Source organism: Syngnathus typhle, linkage group LG15, assembly GCF_033458585.1.
Source record: "Syngnathus typhle isolate RoL2023-S1 ecotype Sweden linkage group LG15, RoL_Styp_1.0, whole genome shotgun sequence".
Classification (NCBI taxonomy): domain Eukaryota; kingdom Metazoa; phylum Chordata; class Actinopteri; order Syngnathiformes; family Syngnathidae; genus Syngnathus; species Syngnathus typhle.
The window spans coordinates 7488461-7510999 of NC_083752.1; the positions used below are offsets into that span (position 1 = coordinate 7488461).

At 40.5% G+C, this 22539-nt stretch overlaps 1 protein-coding gene across 1 annotated transcript; it reads right to left on the bottom strand.

Moving 5' to 3' along the window:
- Positions 1–409: 409 nt before the first annotated feature.
- gfra3 (GDNF family receptor alpha 3) lies at positions 410–19002 on the bottom strand. Its single transcript, XM_061299951.1, has 8 exons — positions 18516–19002; positions 9962–10228; positions 9543–9635; positions 9102–9471; positions 8674–8783; positions 7979–8113; positions 6100–6233; positions 410–4678 (listed from the first exon to the last, which is right to left on the bottom strand). Exons 1-8 carry the CDS (start codon positions 18895–18897, stop codon positions 4478–4480), a joined length of 1692 nt encoding a protein of 563 aa, XP_061155935.1. The 5' UTR covers positions 18898–19002; the 3' UTR covers positions 410–4477.
- Positions 19003–22539: the final 3537 nt, after the last annotated feature.

A 22539-nucleotide genomic window follows, 5' to 3' on the forward strand; every position in this document is an offset into this window, starting at 1 on the left:
GTTCACGTTTACGGCAAACATCATTAAAAATGTTCTCGTCGAGGGCGTCAGTGTTCCATTTCGGTGTGACAGTGAAGTTGTGTGAGGCAGCTAAACGAGATTCAAGCACCGATCATTTGACTACTTACACCTTGTTTTGGGGAACATGACACCTGTGAAGCCCCTGCAAGAAATACTCATTAGCTTGCGAGCACAGGGACTCCAACAAGAAAAAGGACAGGTGGGAAATTGTAACCGGCAAAGATCATTTCACGGCTGGCTCATCGTGATACGAACTGTGCATCTGTTAGAATGAACTTTCATATGTCAGGCCAAGATAAATCGTTCATAACCTTTTTTCAACCATTAATGTGACCTATAACCCACATAACTCAAATATTTTTCGATATCACAAAAACCTGGCATTGAACAGGGGTGTATAGACTTTTTTATTGATTGTGTCACTATGGTAATTATGAAGCAAAATGACTGGAGGAACTTAATACAAACAAGAAGTAGACATATACCAGATCCATAAGACAGACATTGAATTCAGACAGTCTAAATAATATACATTCACTTTAAAGAAACCCATAATATACTCCACATAATATTCCTTTGACATGCTTCCCTTAGTATGTGTCTGACTTCCTGTTCCTGCTGATTCTCGCTGTGCTTTCTTTGTTCTCGGTCCCAAGCTGGCAATGAAATTAGAATGTGTGCGTGCGTATCTGTGTGTGTTTTTCCATCGGGCTGCAGGGCACAAATTTTGCCTAGCAACAAGTGGCCACACGAGCATATGACATGACTAGGAAAGCAGATTACAAGCAAATCTTTTGATCAACGTTGTCACATAGATTATATGGACAGTACACTCTATAAAGATGCATGTCTGTGATCAAAGTATCTTGTAAAACACAATTTATTTCATTAGCTCAGTTAAACACAAAAAAAAGTCAGTCATTTATTACAATTAACTTTTTATGATTTTATTTTTGTAGTTTGAATGACTGTAGTTTACAGCCAACAAAAAGCCATAATTGAGAATGTCAGAGGAACATTTTTAACATACAAATTAAAAAGGTATTTTGAAAATAAATTTCCTGTGTTTAATAATGAATGTTTAGTTGCAAAGAAATATATAAAAAATAAAATAAAATAAAAACTTTGGCAAATACACAGCAGTCATTTCATTTCCATCCAATACTGTTCTATTGGATACAGAAGCTGCCAATGTGGCTTTTATTCGTCTTTTAATAAAGTGGCACACAGTTCTTTTATGTCACAAAATAATACACTTGTTTTGTTTTCTTTTACATATCATAGTCATTTTTTTGGGGGGGGGGGCATAATCGATATGTTGTTTTTGAACACATATTTCTGAACATCATTTTGCAGGCGGATCTCGACAATACAATTTAAAAGGATTTGTGGCTATGACTATGCGATTAAAATCATGATTACATCAAAAAATGCAAGCTACTTTAGGGTAAAATGATTTTTTTCTTTTTTTACATAGTTTACAAATACACACGGTGAAATGTGAGGACATAAACACGCATGTTCAGTCATTAAGGCCAGCGCCACGGAACGGCAAATTAGCAGCTGAATTGCGACACTTAAACAATAAATGTTTTTTTAAGCATATCTTTTAATTCTTAGAGTGTCTGGGCAGGTTATATATTTTAGTCTAATTTTCAATGCCACTATTATATAATATAATATATATATATATATATATATATATAATATATTATATATTTTTTGCCTGTTAGCTTTTACCCTCGATGGTCAAACTGAAGAATGGCTTCTGTAACCCATCATTAACTCTCCCAGAGGAAACAAGGGAAATAAGTGTTGGACCATGCTGCCTCCTCAAGTGATTACATACAATCATATTTACATTAAATGAGAATGTATAGCAGTGCTGCTCCGCTGACGTTTACAACAAGCAAACTCTTTTTTTTTTTTTTATGTACCTATTTTTATGATACATCTTTGGAAAAGGTCCAGCCTGTTTAAGTGCTCTGCAAAACCCGTCATTAGGATGGTAATAATAACACTTAATGCTTGGTAATAGTGTGCGCATGCCTTCCTTCCAAAGCCAATTATAGCTCTTATTTGTGAAAACTCATTGTTAACTTTACTCAAAATAATGATTTAAAAAGAAAAAAATCCCATATGCTTGTCCTTACCTATAACCCTGCAACAGTGTAATTTCCCAAGAAAATGAGCCATAGGAAAAAAATCATTAATATCAGCAAAAGTTATTCCAGGCAGAGAGAATGGCTCAATGTGCTGCTCAATGAGCGGAGCAGCCAGCAGCCTTTTTCGGCCTCCGGTGTCCGTGCCCATCTCCATATCTTCATCTCAAACATCTGCCTGACATGACAGCAAAGTGCCACTAAAAACACATCTCCTCAGGATAAAAAAAAAAAGGTGAGAGGCTATGACAGCTGTAAATTGCCCGCCTTGCTCTAAGCCGTCCTCCACATTCCCCTTCCATTTTGACTGTTCTTGAATTGTCCCATAATTGCTTTAAATCGTTTTCTTCCCCTCCTCATTTCTGCCGTTACGTGGACGTTTATCTCATTGCCGTTGCCTCCTCTCATTACTCATCCTGCTCGGAATAATTTTAAGTGACTGGAGGGGCTCGCTGCGAGAGTAGCCAAAGGTTGGACAGACGCAATATCTCTTGCGCATGGTTCCGACTTGACTGGGCTCTCCTCGCTTTTGTCACCTCCATTTCTTTTTCCTCCGCTTACGGGCCGCGCTTAATGCATTGTTGTTTTCAACACAGCTCACCGAGGAATAAGAGTCCATTTATGACCCTTCATCTACTCTAATGTACCCCGTAGGGCTAATTATCGGACTCCGGGGTAACTTTTCTAGCGCAATAAAAGGTACATGATGTTGTAAAGACGCAAAAGTCAACTGTCAATGGTACGAAACCAAAGACTAACTATATAGTGGACCCTTAGAACTAAAACAGTGTGGAATGTGGCATGGTAATGTGATTCTTTTTTTTTATCCTTATGTGCCCTGCGATTCGCCGGTGATCAGCCTAGGGCATAGGTGTCAAACTCAGGCCCGGGGAGGGCAGATACGGCCCGCCATTTCATTTTTTGTGGCCCGCGAAGACAAATTTTGCATGGACTTTGTGTCATTACTAAAATTATAAATTGTCTTCACTTTTTAAAAATTGAAATATTGCTAGCAATTTTTATTACCATTCATCTTTTTATACAATTTGAACAGTTTTGACTAGTCTCTGATTTCAAAACTAGTTATTTATAAGTTTGCTGTGTAGCTTATACTGTAAATAATATAAGGCGTTGACGGTCATAATCTCCCTTTGAGGGAAACTGTGACTACAATGCGGCCCGCGACAAAAATGAGTTTGACACCCCTGGCCTAAGGTATACCTCGCCTTTCAAAATAAGCCACACTTGCTCACGCATACAGAAGATGTTGCACTTCCACAGTGTTGTGTAGAGCACCGTATTTTTCGGACGATAAGGTGTACTTCGAAATCCTCAATAACTCGTTTTATAATCAGGTGCGCCTTATGAATGGATGTTGAATATAAAGTTTGACTCATTTGTTCGACTGGTTTGCTTCACTCAATGTGCAGTAACGCACCTTATAACCCAGTGCGTCTTAATAAACGCTGCACTTTTTCGTCCGGAAAAGCAGCTATTTTTGTTTCACGTGATAATATATAATTTTACTAAAGATAATTTTACTAAAGCATGTGTGTATGCAGAATTTCAATCTTTTAAGATGGTGAAAATGACGCCTAGGACAGAATATTTGTAATATTCTCTAAGGAGAAATGGAAAGCAGCCTGCTGGAATGAATGTGTTCAAAAATGTGAATGTTGAAAAAAGCCAAATCAGCGCTGCAGCATATGATGAAAAAACAACAACACCGCAATATTTACATTTAATCAAATGGCAGTGCAAAAGCGAGGTTACTTTTTAGTACCGGTTGAGTTACCGGTGATTTGTTTTCAGTCAAGTCAGTGCCAAGTTTAGGTTTTTAAGCAGAGTTCCGATTGACTGATAAAGTGATCGAACTTAATGAGAGCATCGTGTGAAGAGGAAGAGCCGACAGGGGAAGTGGATAAGAAATGCGGCTGCCCTGGATGCGGTAGAGCAGGCTGCTTCTGCGATTTTGTCTTGGAGAGCACGTACATTGAGTGTGGCCTTTGGCAATGTGCTTCTTGTTAAAAGAGGGGATGTACTTTTGAGTGCGAAGCAGGCTCTGGATGGACTGTTTGCCCAAGCAGCACTTCTTAGTTCAGCCATGCACTATCTGCTCTGGAGCTAAGACACAGATCCTGCTGCACTACTGATATCTTTTAACTCTTAAAAGGAACAAGAGTTTTCTCTTTTTCTATGAAAGCTTTTGCAGTTCATTCTGGCAACTTCTCTCGGGGCATTGGCATGGGTTTTGAATTTGGAAATGACAGAGAAATGAGAAGAAGATGCACTTTTTAGATGGTCCCACAGTCCCAGTCCAGGATGAGTAGAGACAGCAACAAGAGTGGAAGGACGGGCACCACTGAATTGGCAGCTCCTCGCTGCCTCTCTGTGGCCCTTGACTCAGTGTTGGAGTCTTTCTCAGAATATGGCGGGATGATGTTAAATTCCTCACTCTTAACCTCCTCTTGCACCACTTCCTCACTGGTCTCAATCTAGAAATGGAAATAATTCAAATTAGAAAACTAATGTATCTTTGTTGAGATTCATATTCGGGAACTATAATAACCTTGGTTCATATATTGTTCAAATTTTACCTCCAGAAAAGTTGTAAAAAAATCTTGTTTTCAGCTAAAATAAGATAAATTTCAGTGGACAGCAATATCCAAACATATCAATGATATAGGTTTGGATGAGTTTGCCCTTTTCAACACTAAAATAATATCCTCCCTCTAGTCAGTTAACATCCAATTTTCATGAATTCTCTAACGTAAAAGGAAACTACAGGTAATGGCAGAAAGGCGCATTGTGCCGTCACATCGACCTTGACAGCAGAAAACAATCAGCTCATCCTTTAGCCCAAATGAACATTTTTATTAAATGTACCAAAATTGGCCCCTGGCAATACTGAGACTGCAATCATAAAAACAGCATGGATGAGTGAACAAGCTCGAAATACAATTTTTTCCATCTCTGGATGTTGCCGAGGTGGAACAACAACAGGTTGATATCTCACTTCAATTGTTAGACGTTAGGTAAGGCATTGTTGGCTGCAGCAAATAAAACATTTACGCGCGCTGTAGTTTCAAATTATTGCGTTGGCACATCACAAAAAAACCCAACGTATAATTATCTTGAATTTTTCAACAAAAGATATGATTTGATGCGGGCCAAGGACATTACACATACATATATTTTAAGTTCCCAATTTAATGGAAATGGTGGTCTCAGTAACCACTCCACTTAAAAGGTTCTATTTGCAGCTGTAGCGGATGAAGCCGATAGTGTGTACACTGTAAACACATTTGCTGCTCTGTGATGTGAGCAGGAAACAGCTGTCACCATGGAGAGTCACTCACCCAGCTGTCGACCTATGTCAAGATGCTTTCTTGAGGCCCAAAAGTGACGATGTGCACTTTCCCCCCCCACTAATGATTAATTAAGTGAATTGATGCATGCAAAGAGTCATATGCTTAGCGCATATGGTCGTCATTGCGCCGTACTGACCCTAACAAACTATCGTCAGTCACTCCGGACATGCTCTAACACGAGATCGCACACGTCCAGCTCACCTAAGTCAAATCAAAATGAAAAATAACTCAAAAGGGGTTTATTATTAAATAAACGAGGTGTATTGAATGTTGACTACAGCCCACCTGTGGCGGGTCTTGCAGCAGTGGGAGGATTATGGCAAAAGAAAGAGAATATACAGTGGAGGGGTGTGCATACATGAATATTAAATGTTGAGACGTGGCAGACATCCTTCAGCTAAGCTGTGACCACAAAGCGCAGGAGTGGGTTAGAAAGGCCCCAAATCACTGTTGCAGTAGCGTTTTAGTTTTAGTTACACTCTTCCATTGAGCTTGCAGTGTGGCTTAAACATTCATGCAATGAGGCAGTGAGAGGGCTTACTTACGGTGGTAAATTCCGGCAGAGAGTTGCCGGCGTGAACCTTCTCGTCGCGGACTCTTGGGGAGGGCTCGGGAGCTGGAACAGGACTGGTCTCAGTGGGGGGTGCCACGGAAATTCCCATGGAGCTGATAGCAGCACCTGAGGCAGAGTCAGCAGGGGGTGTCTTTGCATGCTTCATTATTCATCATCACCAAATCCTTCTGACTTCTCTACTCTGTCCTATATTTGAATATGTTATGACTGCGCTGTGAGGGTTATAAAGCCGTGATTTAACTGAGGGATTGAACTTTTTCTTCTTTTCTTATTCACAAGAATATCATTATATATAAATGATATATGCAAGGTATCACATATTTTGAAGATGGTTTTGTTTTACAGATGACACAAATATTTTTTGTTCTGGTAGTGATTTACACACCTTAACAACACTAATAAATAATGAATTAAGCAAATTAAAGGTATGGTTGGACAGCAATAAATTATCCTTAAACCTAAGCAAAACAAGAGTAATACTTTTTGGTAATCACAGAACTAATTTGAAAATACAGGCTCTGGATCATACAACACTTCGCATCCTTTATAATACACTAGTTCTTCCATATTTCATGTATTGTGTAGAAATCTGGGGTAATAATTACATAAGCACAATATATCCACTTATTATTTTACAAAAAAAAGCAATACGGATCATTCATGGGGCAGGATACAGGGATCATACAAATTCATTATTCTTAGAGTCAAAACTCATCAAAGTCAAAGACATAGTGGAATTCCGGACAGCACAAATACTTTACAAAGCAAAAAATAATCTGTTGCCAACTAATATTCAGAATCTTTTCATTGGGAGGGACGGGGGTTATAATTTAAGGGGGACATTTAATTACAGTATGAGGAAGGCACGCACAACAAAAAAAACATTCTGTATTTCAATATGTGGAGTTAAGTTATGGAATACTTTGGAGAAAACGCTCAGGGAATGTTCAAACATCTATCAGTTTAAAAAAAGATATGAAGAAGAAATTATTTTTACAAGGTACAGAAATGAGGGTGTATGAGTATCATGGGGTGCTTAGTAGTTATTTATTTACGTTTCTTTGTTGGTTTTGTTTGTCTGTTTGTCATTGTTTTGTTCAGGCTGTTTTTTATTTTTTGTTTTTATTTTGTTTATTTCTACACTGAACTTTGATGTCGTGTTTTTTCTTTAAATATAAATATAGAGATTTGTGCTCCCTGAATATTTGATCACCGCATGGCAGGATTTACAAACTGCACGTGTCTTGTCTGTTGAGCCATCTTTTCTTTGGAATCCAAAGTGCTTCCAAACGAATGACTTGAAGCCTAAAGGGGAGCAAATTTCCTCGTCTTTTTGGACACTAGCCATAGCACCAGCCCAGGAGCCCGTACTAGTTGTCGACTCCCCTTTCACGTGCCTGCTCTGCTCACAACACAACACGCCGCTCACTGCTCCCGGAAAGAGGAAGCGAGCAACAATGAACTGGATTTCAAAATAAAGTCGCGTCTAATGTCCGAGGTCAAACACGGCGATATAAAACGATGTTTACATTTAGCATCGATGCCAATAAATCGTAGAGCATTATATCGATTAATCGATGTGTATCGTATCGTGACAAAACCCGCGATTTACACACCTAGTGTATATATGTATATGTATATTTTTATGTGTATATATATATGTATATGTGCCCATGTGTATATATGTATAGGCATGTATTTTGTCATGTCTTTTCATTGTGTACAATAAGCTTGTTAAGGCCGTATTGTTAGAGAAATAAAAACACCTTTGTTACGATCTGATTTATATTGAATTGGAGCCGATGATACAGCCAGAAGGCACATTATTGAGTCCACCAAATGACACTTACGCAGACAAATGTTGTTTTTGAACATGTGCAGAATGCGCTGACAGCCCTGCCATTCGTTGCCGCTGCCGTCACACGTACACCACTGGGACACTTCTGTACTGCTGTTGCTCACATAGTTGGGAGTCATAATGGTGCCTGCAAAAGACAGCAAACTTCAGTTTTAAGTTTGTTAGGATATGATTAATCCTCCATGCCTCTGCTGAAGCAGACGAGCGATGATATTTGCACTCATGCAAAAGGGTCAAAAATATTTTTGGAAAGATACAGTGGAGGAAAAATGGGAAAGGAAGATATTTTGATGTGTTGCCAGTAGAAATACAAATGGGATATATTTCTGACAGGAATCCCAAAGCAGCAGCAACAAAAGTGCTGGAAATGCCAAGTCTTTGTCTTTTTTTGTTGTTGCTGCATAAAGTAGATGGTATTTTATGACTCTTCTTCCTATGAGGACATTTTGCCAAAATGTTGAAAGACAACTATTGCAGACAAACAATCCAGCAAATCTAAAAGCAATAACAATTTGCGAAATTAGTAAAGAGACATTTTCTGTGAGGAAAAAAAAATGATTATAAAAGCCAAATATCACTGCAAGACACCAGCTGATGAATTGTAATAATCCTTCACGCTACATTCTGCTTTTCCCGCAAAACGATTCCATCTCCCAACTTTCTCTCCGCTTTCATTGACTCACTCACCTATGAGTCCGGCGTAGGCCTTGAGGCACATAGCTCTGCTTTCTCGCATGCAGCCAGAAGCAGACAGAGGAGCTGGCTGACAGTTGTGTTGGAAATCAGCAAAGCGGGATCTGGCGCACACGCGCAAAAACACAATTTGCGAATGTCGTCATTCTGCTTTCGTTGCAGATAATCATAAAGTATCCCATCAGATGTGGCGTAAGATGCTCAAGCCAACATTGCCGTTATCGTATAAAATAAGTGCATTTTTGCATCACGACCTGAAAATGACTATTGCTGCTGCCCATTAAAAATGAAAAGCAAACACCCCAGTCCCACAGGTAGCATGTTCTAGAAAACGTATCCAGTTCCTCTTTCTTCTTTGCATCAATTGACTGACAGTAATCTTCAGCTCCTTAGCTCTATAATGAACATGCAACCTTTCTCACCTACACAACTCGTCCCTGGAGCAGTAGTTCTGCAGACTGAGGCAATTGGGCTTCCCCCCTCGATCTTCCCCCTTGGTGCTCTCCTCGTAGGAACAAGATGGAACGATGGTTTTCCTGCGGCGTTCCCCGCACAGGGTATCGGAGCAAGGGCAGAAGAGCAGGGCGAAGCTGTACTCCTCCGGGACGCGCTCCAGGAAGCGCCGTAGGGCTCGGTGACATTTCTGACGGTTGCAACTGTTGTCAGAGGCCGCCGCTCGCTTGGTGCACGCCACTACGTACTCGGAGCGCAGTGAGCCGCATTTCTCAAACAGGCCGCAATCCTGGGCTGCCTTGAGACACTGATTGTGACCATCTACAGGCACAGAGGAAACTGGTGGGCCAAAGAAGAGTTGTCACTCCAAGTAAAAAAACCTGAATGCATTCTCCTGTTTGTGGCCGTACCTGCCATGATGGAGGCCATGTGTGACATTTCAATGTTTCTCACCAGGCTGAACTCCAGTTCTTCATAAGGGGACACTTCATACTCATCGTATGCTAAAAACAAAAGTGGAGTCTTCTTTTAGTTGGATGCACATAAGATTTGCACTTACAAGTGTTTTTTTATGAACAAAATAATAATAGTTCATTCACAGTGTACTTTTTGTGACATTTTTGTTTAGGGGTGCGTGGCACGTTTTAGCTCAATGAACATCTAAGGTATCCATGAAAGTATGCACTTAATCTTTGCTCACTTGATCTTGTAAAGGCAGAATTTTTAATGCTGGATGTTGTTACATTATGCAGAAGTGCATACTGTCATGGTCAGTGAGTGTAAGTAAGCATTAAACACACGCGCACAGATGGCAAATCTTAAATCCCACCTCCAAACCTCACAGTCCAGTAGATCCTGAGGCAGTGTTCCTCCCTTCGAGATCCACGCTGACATTTGCACACTTGAAGGGGGCGATAGCGCTGCAAGGAGTTTTGAGCCTCCAGGCATTCGGTGCGGGCGTCCGGGCCGAGCGGCGACACCGCCTCCTCAGCCGAGCAGTATTCCAAAACGCGGTAGAGAACATTGCAGGACTGCTCCTGGATGCAGCCCTGCTCGGCCAGCAGACAGTCTAAGGACGCCGACACCGGCGTGCTACCTGATTGAGACACGGTGATACATTGTCTTTGCAAAAGAGTCTTAGCTGCCGGGTTAATTGTCCCTCTGTTTGTCGTTGGGCTAAATAGATTGTGATTAAGACAACAGATCAAATGAATGGTTCTCCGTGGACACACCGGAGAACTACTCATTATAATAACCGCAAGGAAGATTAAATTGAAAGCCCGCAAGTGTTCTTCAGTCACAATATGGTCATAAAACGCTGCAGTGGGTGGGCTCATTGGATTGATTGACATTCGGGGGGCCATCTGAGCTTCTGGAACATTTCCAAAGAACAAGTCAGCTAATATCGAAGCGTTGTCTTTTGACACTTGAGCACATTCTTATCAGGTTTGAAACGCACATCTCACACGACACGATATCCTCCAATCTCCAGCTTTTTTTTTTCTTTTCCACCTCCGCTTCGACTTCAGAGGCCTTCCTCGTGTCACTCCCTAGAGTGCATATTAGGTACCTATTTGTGTGTCACTTGCCGAATAGCATCGTATGCGCTAGAAACATTGGCCTGCGTCAAACAGGATGTTGTTACACAGCCAACTCTCAGATGCCGCATGCCCAATCTTTCCGTTTGCAGTTCAGCAACCTTCAAAAGTATTTCCAAAATATTTGCCCAAGTGCATATGGGAACGAACTGAATTAACTGAAAACTAACCAACGCTTCGAGAATTGTTTTACATCACTGATATCAATCTCAGACAGGTTTGATCATTAGTTTCACCGCTGGAAAAAAAAAATCTTCCTGAAATGCGCAGAGCAGTCAAATACTTTACTGTTTAGTCGTTTGGGTGTGTTTGGGAAACCCTGCATTAGACAGATATAAATTGAATAAAACCAAAGCTTATTTTTAAATAAACTGCAAAGAAAGATCTATTATTAACAGAAGTGTGGCTAGGGGTGTTTGTCCGCAGGCGCGTGCAGGCTCACTTACATTAACATATAGATTACACGCGCACACACTCAAATACACAGCATTGTGTGAAGATTGGTCACACACTTTGATTAAGCTCCTGGCGACCGGCGGGGCAAAGCGCAGCTGCCATTGCATTCTGCTGCCGCGTATTTGGTAATCTCAGACGCCACATGAGGTCCACGTCTCACTCACGCATGAAATATATCATAAACAGAGGAGAAGCTTTATTGCCGCTGCAGGAAACCTGCCACGGCTCCTGCCGTGACTCCACGGGCCAAGGCGGCAAAACCATCATGGGCTCGTAAAAAGCAACGCTTATCGTATCGAAATGGTTGGATCCCTAGATCATTACGTTTACGGAGCATCTGTGTTAAATCTATAAAAACACACCGTGTATCTGATACATATAAAGTAGTACTGAGTTGTGCTCATTGATTAAATAAAGATATAAGTCTTGAGGCAACAGTGTGCCTTTGAAGAACTGAGGATGAATTATGGTGATATGTGCGCCATAATACACTCTATTGATTTCTCACTGGAGTGATTAATACGGAGTGTGCGGGAAAAGATGATGAGGGTTCACACCATTCATGGGAGGCCACACGCCAACATTCACTGGGAAGTGATTGGCTGTGGCCAATTCATCTTCTCGCCATTCAGAAGCGTGGGATGGATGGCCGACCATCCACGATGCCGGCCAGTAATTGGAGATGAGAGGAGAGTGTGGAGAAGGAGTGGGAAGTCTGCTGGGAGACGGGGAGTGTGACGGAAAGAAATTCCTGCATGGAAGTCACACTAGTGAGGAGGCGAGGGAAGGATGAAAGGCACTCACTGGACACAACTGCACAAGGTGCCTTTGAGGAGTATTTGTCTTACACGTCAAAAATTGGGAAATTATTCACGGGGCATCATGATCATTGTTTTAAAACGATGCTGTGTGGTTAGAGGTGCTTGTTGATCAAACTCCCACACTCTTCCCAAAATTAGTTAACCTCCCCTGAAATATGCTTGGGTGCACAGGTCCAAGACCAGATAATGAACTTTTGTGTATTTTAAGATATCCTTGGCCATGAAAAAAACCCAAAAATCATGGCTCCTCTAGTGTATCTAAACTTATGTCAATGAAAGGGTGGGCAGAGGCACTATTTGCTTTTATGTCAGTCAGCATTATTTAAATAAAAACAATATAACAGCAATAATCACATAATAAGGTGTAAAATCTAAACACAATGAAGTGAATAATAAAAGCAAGCCCACCCATAATAAATACATGTCAGAGCTCCAGTAGTTTGAGCAATTAAGATACATGGCTTCATGGACCAACATACAAATTAAAACTAAGTACTCACATTACTGTACAGTTAATGGAATGTTAATGTAAGAAAAGTGATTGACCTGCAAAGAAAAAAGGGCACACTGGAAAGCAGGGTACAATGTGCTATGACCAATTTCTTGCCAAAAGTGTCTTTTGGATGGCGTTCAACACAGTAAATTAAAAGATATTTCCTGTTAAAAAAATAAAATAAAAAATGGGCTGAGCAGATGGCTGATAGGTCTAATAGACGTCCAAGTTCTCTGCAATCACCGTATTACTGACTCCCATGTCATGCCAACAATTAAAATGTATTTATTCCCCAAGGTATTAAGGATTAAAACATGGCACCATCACTTTTTGGAGTGTGTGTGAAGGCTTTTCACTTTGTGTTAAGAGTCGCGGGTGAATTAATGAATGAATTAATTGTGTATTCCGGCTTGTGTGCGCTGAACTCGCCCCTGGACAGAGTTGTTTCCTTAAGAAGGACACAGTTGGTTAATCAGCCATAATTAAGGCTGCTCTTGGTCCTTGCTGATGCAGCCCTTTCTTCCCACTTTCTCCACCAATCAACTCATTGTCCTCCAACATCTTTTAAAATCAAACATATGCTTTGCCACGAAGACTGCGGCGACTGCCTTGGGCATCCTCACACAAGCTGAATCTAAAATTGTGTTTTTAATCATAAAGGCTCATCTTATTTTCTCTATGTCTTTTTCAAGTGAGTCTACATTTTCGGAATAATACCAAACAGCACTCATTATGATTCAGTGCAGTCCTACAGCACTGCAAAGTACAAACGCAATTTAATGTTAATTACGATAGTGAGGTTGTCAATCAGTCGAGAGTATTACACTTGGATAATTGGATCTTGTTAGATTGAGTGGTTGTACCGAATGACAACGCTGAAATTATGTGAAGTGAAAGTCATCATAAGCGAACAAAGTCGTATTATTACGAGCAAACCTGTTTGGCCTTTTCTAAGGCAAGGAACGATATTTAATAAGTCGGGACTTATCTTTCTCACTATAAAGGTCTTTTCGCACTGCACTTAGTGAAGCTCAGCAAGCCGTTGATATTGTGTTGAGCTGTGCTGAGAAAGGCCCGCTGAATATACAATTACAGTAATCCCTCGCTACATCGCTACTGTTACTGTGTCTCACGACAAAAGAAACTTTGAGACAGTTCAAAGTTATAAAACTGAGAAGAAAGATTGCTATTCTGAATATCTAATTTAACGTATTTGAATATTGCAAGCTGTATATAATTGAAAATGTATTAGAATTGGCCTCATTGAAGAAAAAAAAAAAAAGTATATCACCCAGCCTGCTTTTGTAGGCTTTCTCTGATGTTTTGAGCCGTCAGCCTTGACAGAACAAAGACCCAGCGTGAGCCCAGTGTACAGAGGAGGATGTAATGAGGTTCTTAATGCTGTGGATTGTCTGACTGCCCTCTAACATAACACCTGAGAGAAGGACATTGTGGCCAAATTGATTTTGGAGACAATTAGGTCAAAGTCATAGATACTGGAATTGACCCGCCTGCCAGGAACAAGCAATCTCATCTAGGGGGGGGGTCCAATCTTGTGATCGCCATCCGTCAGCTATCGTGTCCACTTTTGTCTTTCAGCCACTGACCCCATGCGGTTGGGCCACCATTGCTGCCGCCCACCCCATCTCCACACCCCCAACCAGTGAGACACCATGACCCCATAAATCCTGCCAGCGAGGCCACTTAGTCTCATCTTTATGTTAATTTGCATGAGTGTCCTAATGTCTCCACATTCCAGTTTTTATTTTCTTTAGGTGCAAGGCTTTTCCTCTACCAAATATCAAATATGAATATCAGCGCTTTGAACTAGCCTTCCCTCACCCCAAATCCGCCTATTATAAAGGTACATCAACACAATACTGCTGTAGTAGATTTTTTCATCTTTAAAAGTTTCTCATACAGATAATAATCTCGTAAAACCCCGGTTTAAATGGACCTGTAAAACGTTCCAGTCGTTGAGACAAAATATTTTTTTTGCTTGTCATCATCCCAGGTCTATTTTGAATCCCCTCCATTGGCGTATATATGGGTATAAAATTTTAATGATTAATGCGTCTCCGCTGGAGGGAAGGGAAGTGCTAAACACGATGCTGCAACAGAGCTTTGGTCCGCCGTTGTCGGCCATGCCTTCAAATTATTGCTGAAGACATAAAAACTAAGGTGGGGCCAAAACACTGAAATAAATATGTTGAAGATTTGTTTTAACTTGTGTTAACGTCACTAGAAGTTCACCTTTATCACAATGCATGTATACATCCTACTATCCATCCTTCCATCCATTTTCTGATGAGAGAGAATTTAGATTTTTTTGGTTTCTCACTAGCAGCACATATTTACCAACAGATGTTCCAATCATATATTTTAGTTTCATCATCCATATAAGATGATGATGCCCGTGGCACAACAACAGAATTGAGAGGGCTCCGCAGTCTGCAGACATCTTTTTTTCTCCCCGCCGTCGGTATCTCTGATGGAGAAATTACTTGCTATTTAGTCCTTCATTTTTGCAAGCAAAGAAAATTGTATTTCTGAGCGAGCGGGTCTTTGCGAGGTAGAACGTAGTTGCACCTGCTCTAATCAGTTTTCATGCACATAGCCCACAGAGACAGCTCCAGCAGAGATGCGATGAACAGAGTGAAGGAGAGTAGAGCCGCTTCGAAAGCAGCGACGGCAGACCACTCAGAATCAACAATTGCCTCATAAGAGCACTACATGGACCAACGTCTTGTTTTGATGAACCCCGGAATGCGGCGCCACATCATCATTTCTCTGGCCTGCCTCAGGTGTCAGGCACTCGTGTGTGTTTTCTCTTGCGGCTTTGTCAATATTTCAGGCTCCTTCATAGTGAGAAACTGTGACGTGCTATATGGTTTCTTGGCGGTGATGGAGATTTTGAATCAATGTGTGAAACCTTGGGCCACAAAAGTCTTTTTGTTGTGTCAGATGAAGCGGAACCACTGTGAGTTGTTCAATCTGTAGAATTGACTATTGTAGGAAACTGTGCGAATAGAAATATAGTGAACCTAGAGAAGACTAACTGTTAGCTTCTTTGGTAACTATAGTTGTAAGTAAAGTAAAACTCTCAAAGCTCTCGTGATCCATAAAGTTGCCTTTGGCAATTTAGTTTTCTCGCTAGAAGCATTATAATCCAAATGATCTTTTTACGACATCAGACGACTGAAATGATGAGCCATTCTTTTATTTTCCCTCATCTTGGTGATGTCCAGTGGGCGGGTAGCCAGTTCAATTTTTGTGCGCAGTCGGCCAAAACACAACCGAGTTGCGGGCACGCACTTTGGAAAGAGACAAGAAGAATACAGCGACAACACTGGCCGGCCTTGTCAGAAAGATGAAAAAAAAGTCTCGTGTTAAATCCACAAAAAATAATACGACTTGAGCAGTATATATGAATGCACAGACTGAAATGAGCTCTGGGAAATTGTTAGCCCGCAATCAACATCCACTAAAACGAAGAACCAAAATAGCCACAGTCCATCTCACGCTTCAGGTCATGTGAATAATCCACAAGGGCTTTGCAGTGCAGGGGTCATTGTTAGCTTTAATGTCATTTAACAATGACTAGCTTCGAATTGATTTGCCCGACACTTGCATCCTTTCAAAAAAAAACATCTTTTCAATCTGGCAAAAAGAAATGCTCGCATTACACAGCGGGAAAGCTCTTTTGAGTGATTTTCCTTGCTGCCCAGCCTCGCCACAATGCTGAAATTGGAACGGCGTTTCCATAGGGTAGAAAGCAAAGGCTGCATCTGCTGTGTACAGACAGGTGCAATCCTCCTCCTCCGATCTTGAATAGACACTTTAATGACAACTTTGGCGAGCTTTCGCCCGTGGCTCTGTGGCTTGTCAGTGGTGACAGACATTTTGGGAAAGGCTTCCGCTAAAGCGCCACGCTGCCATTGTTAAGGTGACAGAGTTGTACACGGCCAAATGTATTCAAATCTAAAAATAACACTGCATGAAATGGGATTTCACAGCTCATTCTCTTCCACTGTTTTTCTCTAATACCTATAGAGGAAATTTTAAATCAGGTGATTTCTTTTTAAGGTAGGTGTGAAAGTCTGTCGCTGACGATTTGGATTTACGTCGGAAGAGATCACAGTTAAATACTTAGCAAAAGAGCCTCTATGTGGCATTTTGCCCTGCAACAAATATATTTATTAAAACAAGATTAAAATACATAACCATAAGACTATTCGTGCAAAATTCTCAATTTCAATCCAATTTCCTGTTGGCTCACCTCGTTAACACACGTTCTAGAAAATGTTGCATATGTTATAAAACATGCTTTCTGGCTAATTTTATTAGCGGCTTGACGCAACATTATCCAAAAAGTGATAAAAAAAAAACTCATGTCCATCAAGTTGTACCTGGTCAATAAAGTCGCGTTATGAGATGTATATGTGGACATAGATCAGATTGTGGATGCACAGCCTGAGGACAACACACATACACACACCTACACAACCTCATCAAGTTAATGAGTCTGCTCGCCTTGAGCAACAAAGACCCATAAAGCAAAATAACATCATTTTTTTTGTATGGATTTTGCAGATCAACAAGCATTTATGCTCCACTGGAAGCCTGCTTTTCAGCCGCCACAATTTTATCGATTTGATCATTCAGCAATGGTGCCACAGGAGAGAATCATCCAAATTTACTTCAACTCCCCCCAAAAATTGCAGTCCGTTTTTTTTAATTACATTTCATCTCGGTGTATTTTTCCAATTTAATCAAGCCAAGTGCCCCACTGATGACGTGTCATAAAGCAGTCTCTTATTTTACTGCCATTAACTGCAATTTCTGACATCATATGAAATGCTCTCCGCAATTGCCATCTAATGCACGTTATGTACCATGTCACTGATTTACACATGAGCTAATGGGAAGAAAAGCCTCCTCTTAAAGGGGAATACCAGATAAGTGAGATGTCTCCATGATGTGGCACAGTCCAATCAATACATGCTGCCCCCTCCCACTTTGCCCCCCGCCCCAATCTTCATTCCCTTTTGGAACATGTCCAAAGAAAGAAGAAAGAGTGGCAACATGATGTCATCCACATGTACACTACGCTGCCTTGGAAATTAATTGCAAATGGGCTTAATGGGATCATTTTGTCAGGCGAAAAGGCTCCACTCCAACCTGCTGCTATAGTAGCGCACGTGGTAGCCGTAATACAGATAAATAGCTAGGCTAGATGTGATTAAATAGGCTTTATTTTTCTTGACCAATTGTGTTTGCATGTGTGAGACAGTCAATTCTATTCTTGACAAATGCTTCCCTTTTAACCCCCCCACCGCCACCCAACCCCCTTAAAAGCATTTTTTTCACCAACCGCATATACATGATGCATTTACAAGAATGCAGATAGCAGCAGTTCTTAATTACTCTCTTGTCATAAAAGCACTTACAATGCACAGTATTGCAATTTTAATATTAACTCCGCGGTCGCCAAATTTTCTAATGCACTTCCAATGATTTTTTTTAACATGTTGCCAGATCCAAAACAGATATTGATTGCATAATGTGCCTTTGTGAACAAATATAACATTCATTCCTAGATAGATAGATAGATAGATAGATAGATAGATAGATAGATAGATAGATAGATAGATAGATAGATAGATAGATAGATAGATAGATAGATAGATAGATAGATAGATAGATAGATAGATAGATAGATAGATAGATAGATAGATAGATAGATAGATAGATAGATAGATAGATAGATAGATAGATGTCTCACTTTCACTATCTTAAACTTTATTAATGGCTTTAAACAATGACTGCAAGCTTGTCTCTGTTTTAAATTGACGTATCGATTCATGACTTAACTTAGTTGCAATTAGATGGATCTGGATCCATCTAATAATCAATTTAAATACACTAACATCGCACATAGTGCAAGGCAAATATTTACCAGAGATGTGAATCTCTCAAATGTGTCAAAGGTGTCCAAAAGCTGAAAATGCTTACCGTGGGAGAAGACCTGAAGCAGGAGTCCGATGAACATCATCCTGTGCGCGGACATCGGGCACTTTTTAAGAATGGGACCGTCAACTGGCTGCTGCTCACTGTGCTTCCACATGCAAGGCTGCCGTCCTATGAGGAAGATGACGATGAGGATGCGCTTTGCACGCGCACTCTTCCCGATCGAGCGGCCAGAAGAGAAACACAAAAGTTGGCCAACAGCAGCAACACCGGGGACGCAACCGAGCGAGTAGAGACCGTGCGCGCTACTAGTGGCGGCGCGCAAGTTCTCGCGGTCTTTGCTGCTCCATCTCCGTCCCTTATGTCCACACTTTAATTGATTGAAATGTCTGAGAGCGGTCCCTCTGCTCCACTCACAAGCGCTCATATGTGTGGCTCCAGAGTTGTCCTTTCGGTGAAGTGGGGCTACGCGAAGCTCGCGTCTCTTGTTGTTATAGGGGTCACGTGATTGGCCCCTGGAAAAGGAGGAATAATCCCAAGAGCTGCTGCAAATGTTTCCTCCGGGGCAACAGCTGTGCGCGCGAACATGACATGATGGACAGAAGTGGGTGCTCAATGACAGCGAAGGAGAGAGTAGACCTGAAAAACATACCGTGTTTATCTAGCCTTATGTCATATATATTGTAAAGTTTACATTTTTCCAACTAGAAATGCATGAATGGAAATAGGCTAGCAAAGGGGTGCGAAATAACATAAAACGTTTACTAATTAATTTCCAGTTAATTTTTTTTAAAGGTTAAAAGGAGAACATACGAATTAAAAATAATTTAATTTCGACCTTTTGTTCGTTCCAATGTGCAAATTACGAACGTAATGAGCTTTAGTGCATGGTTAATTGGAATTTCATTTCAACCCACGATTTAAGGACATAACACGAACACACACAAACATCAACATTTTGAAATTGTACCAAAAAGGGTCACCGGCTTTCTGCACACACACACACACACACACACACACACACACACACACACACACACACACACACACACACACACACACACACACACACACACACACACACACACACACACACACACAATAAATCTGGCCAACCTCAAGTAAATAGTTGTTAGAAATACAGATTTGTCATGGTCTCTGTATTTCACAACTCTAGTGGGTGATGTTAGTGGTTAAACGTTAATGAAACCTGTTCCTTGTTCTGCCTGCCTCTCTGCGAGACCAGTGTGCACCCTGCAGACGAGGTGCTTTCATATCAGCTTGCAGCAGGATTGGGACTGTGAAATCTTCACTTTTTCCACTGTTGCAGCCAGCCTGTGAATTGGTGTGCTTTCTGTCATCACGGAATGACACACGAAGAGAATTGCACTGCTGCAAATATTGACTTATTTTTCATTTTGCTCACCAAAGAAGACAATGATTGTGCAGCCAGTTGGAATATGATCAGATGAGTTAGTTAATCAAAGGTTGAACGCAGCAATAGATTGCACCCATTGCAGCAGAAATGTTGTTAAAACATGTATCCTGTGTGGTCAAAGGAAAACAAAAGCCTGCAAAATTCAGTCATATCTGAAGTATTTCTTGTTATTTGCCTACCTCTCATTGAAAAACTGGTGTGCATCTATACAGTGAAACTTCACTGATTACTTTTATAAGGATGGAGAGACATTTGAACGCCAAATACCAACTCAATGATTGTTACGCCATTATGACATCTCGCGTCCGCTTGTTCGCACAAAGCCCCCCAAAATATTTACACAGCTTTTGAGACGCTCATAAGGGCTTGTCTACCTTTGACGAGTGTGATTCTATAATATCGCAACGCTGCTCTCGTGTGGTCAAAGTTGTGCATTACACCATAAGTCTGGAGGACTCATAATAGTGTGTGGCTTCCGACCCTTTGAGATAATAATTAGCCAAAATAACTTTCTGGAGCTCAGGCCATGCAAAAAGGCGGAAAGGAAAGACGTCTGAGCATGTTTTCGGTATAATTGCTATTCAACTTAAAGTGTGTGCTTTGTCTTCACAATTCAAGACACCTGAAGAAATGCCGTGTGTCGTTTCAAGACACCTGAAGAAATGCCGTGTGTTGTGTTTGTGGTAATAAAATACTAAATTGTGGCTAGAATTTGTAGCCAGTAGATTTTTAACTAAAATTAGAACAGTCGCCTATAGTTGGCTGAGGAACCATATTTGGTCCATAGAAATTGACACCTCAGGCACGACAGCAGCAGGTCAAATTGACAATAGAATTGTACAGCACATGAATCATTTGCTCATTTTTTTGTCATTTTACACTGATAAAAAAAACACAGCGTCAGATAGAAAAAGATTACAAGATTATAAGATTAAGATAACGTCACACGTTCATACATATATTCTCATTTTACATTTATAAACAAAATGCAGTGTCAGATAGAAAAATAATATATGTTCAGAATTGCCAGATGTAACAACATTCAACATTGTCACATAAAAGAGCTCTGTATAAATCCAATTCATTATCATTATTATCCATCCATCCATTTTCTATTATTACTATTATTGTTATTCCATCAATAATGAATACACTGAAATGCTGCATAAATGTCTCTTTTTTTATATATATAATTAAAATTACACGCAAAAAAAGGTTAGCCAGTCAAGGTGATGAGCCTTTCACAAGGACACGCCCAAATATGATCAAACTGTGTTCTGGCCTGCCTTGGCTGAGATAAGCATGACAGATAAGCATGACACCTAACCTAACTTCATTCCAATTATCTCCAGGCTGCTGTTCTGTTGTGGTGAATAGTTGTGATTCTGATACATTGGTTCACTTGCCTGTTAAAAAAAAAAAAACATGCATGAACACGAAATATCCCTGACTGTGTTCCTGCAGTGTGTGCGGACATGACAGTACCATGGTTCTCAAGAACACTGAAGGTGACACCACTCTGACATTCAGTAACCTAATGCTGCCAAGAGTCACGTGCAATCACATAATGACACATACAGTACAACTTTACTGATAACTAGTTCCTTGAACTGTGTAGGCTCATAGGCTCTAAAATAAATATCCAATAAAACCAGTAGCAAATGACTTATAAATTGAAAAAAACAAAACGCAACCCACATACATGTCCGTGTTAATAAATTGACAATATATTGTGCAGTAGAGAAGGACAATATCTGGCACATACATATTCAGCAGCAACATAGATGCAAACATAGATTCTACCTTGAGCACTAAACTATATGTCCACATAGCTCCCATGTTGAATGTGGAAACATTTAATTTGGAGGAGAGAAATGGCTGGCTTTGAGTTTACCACCATAAATGAATAATGAATTATTGGTTTTTTTCTGTTGTGACTGCCAAAAGTGGTTGTTAAACCGATCTAAAGCACCAGACATACAAATAAAATGTATCTACATTAAAATCATTTATTAGCTAACGAATGATCTTTACCTGCTGGATTATTTATCATCGAAATTCCGGATTATTTATCATCAACGTGTAAAAAAAACATTGACAGCCGCAAACAATACAGTAAGTGTAAAGTGTAAGTGTAAACTATTTAGCACATAGAAATTTGCTATTGTTTATTTACTTTCAAACTTGTAGCAAACGTCAGTGATGTCAAGTATGCTGCGATTGTAAAATTACTAGGATTTCATTTCACTTAAATTGCCTGGCCAATAACATATGATCCTGGCATCCTCAGGTTGCTGGGAAAATAATCTTGCTCCTTTTTTATCTACTCACAGCTTCTCATTTAATAGCCAACAAAGGGGAGAAAGAATATTATTATCCAAACTGTTGTTTCTTATGTTCCAGCACTTGGTCATTGTGAAATTCCCCGAGAAATTGTGTTGCGTTAACAAAACTGCCACATTAAATATGGCAAACGCTCTGAGCCATGGCGCTCATGAGACGTCTAATGTACGTATGACTTGGATGTCTAGCGTAGGATGAACAACGTAGGGCCTAGCGATTGTGTGACGTCACACGCAGTTCTCGCGTCGTATCGCGAGTTATCGCCCGAATAAATCCGCAACGCGGCTT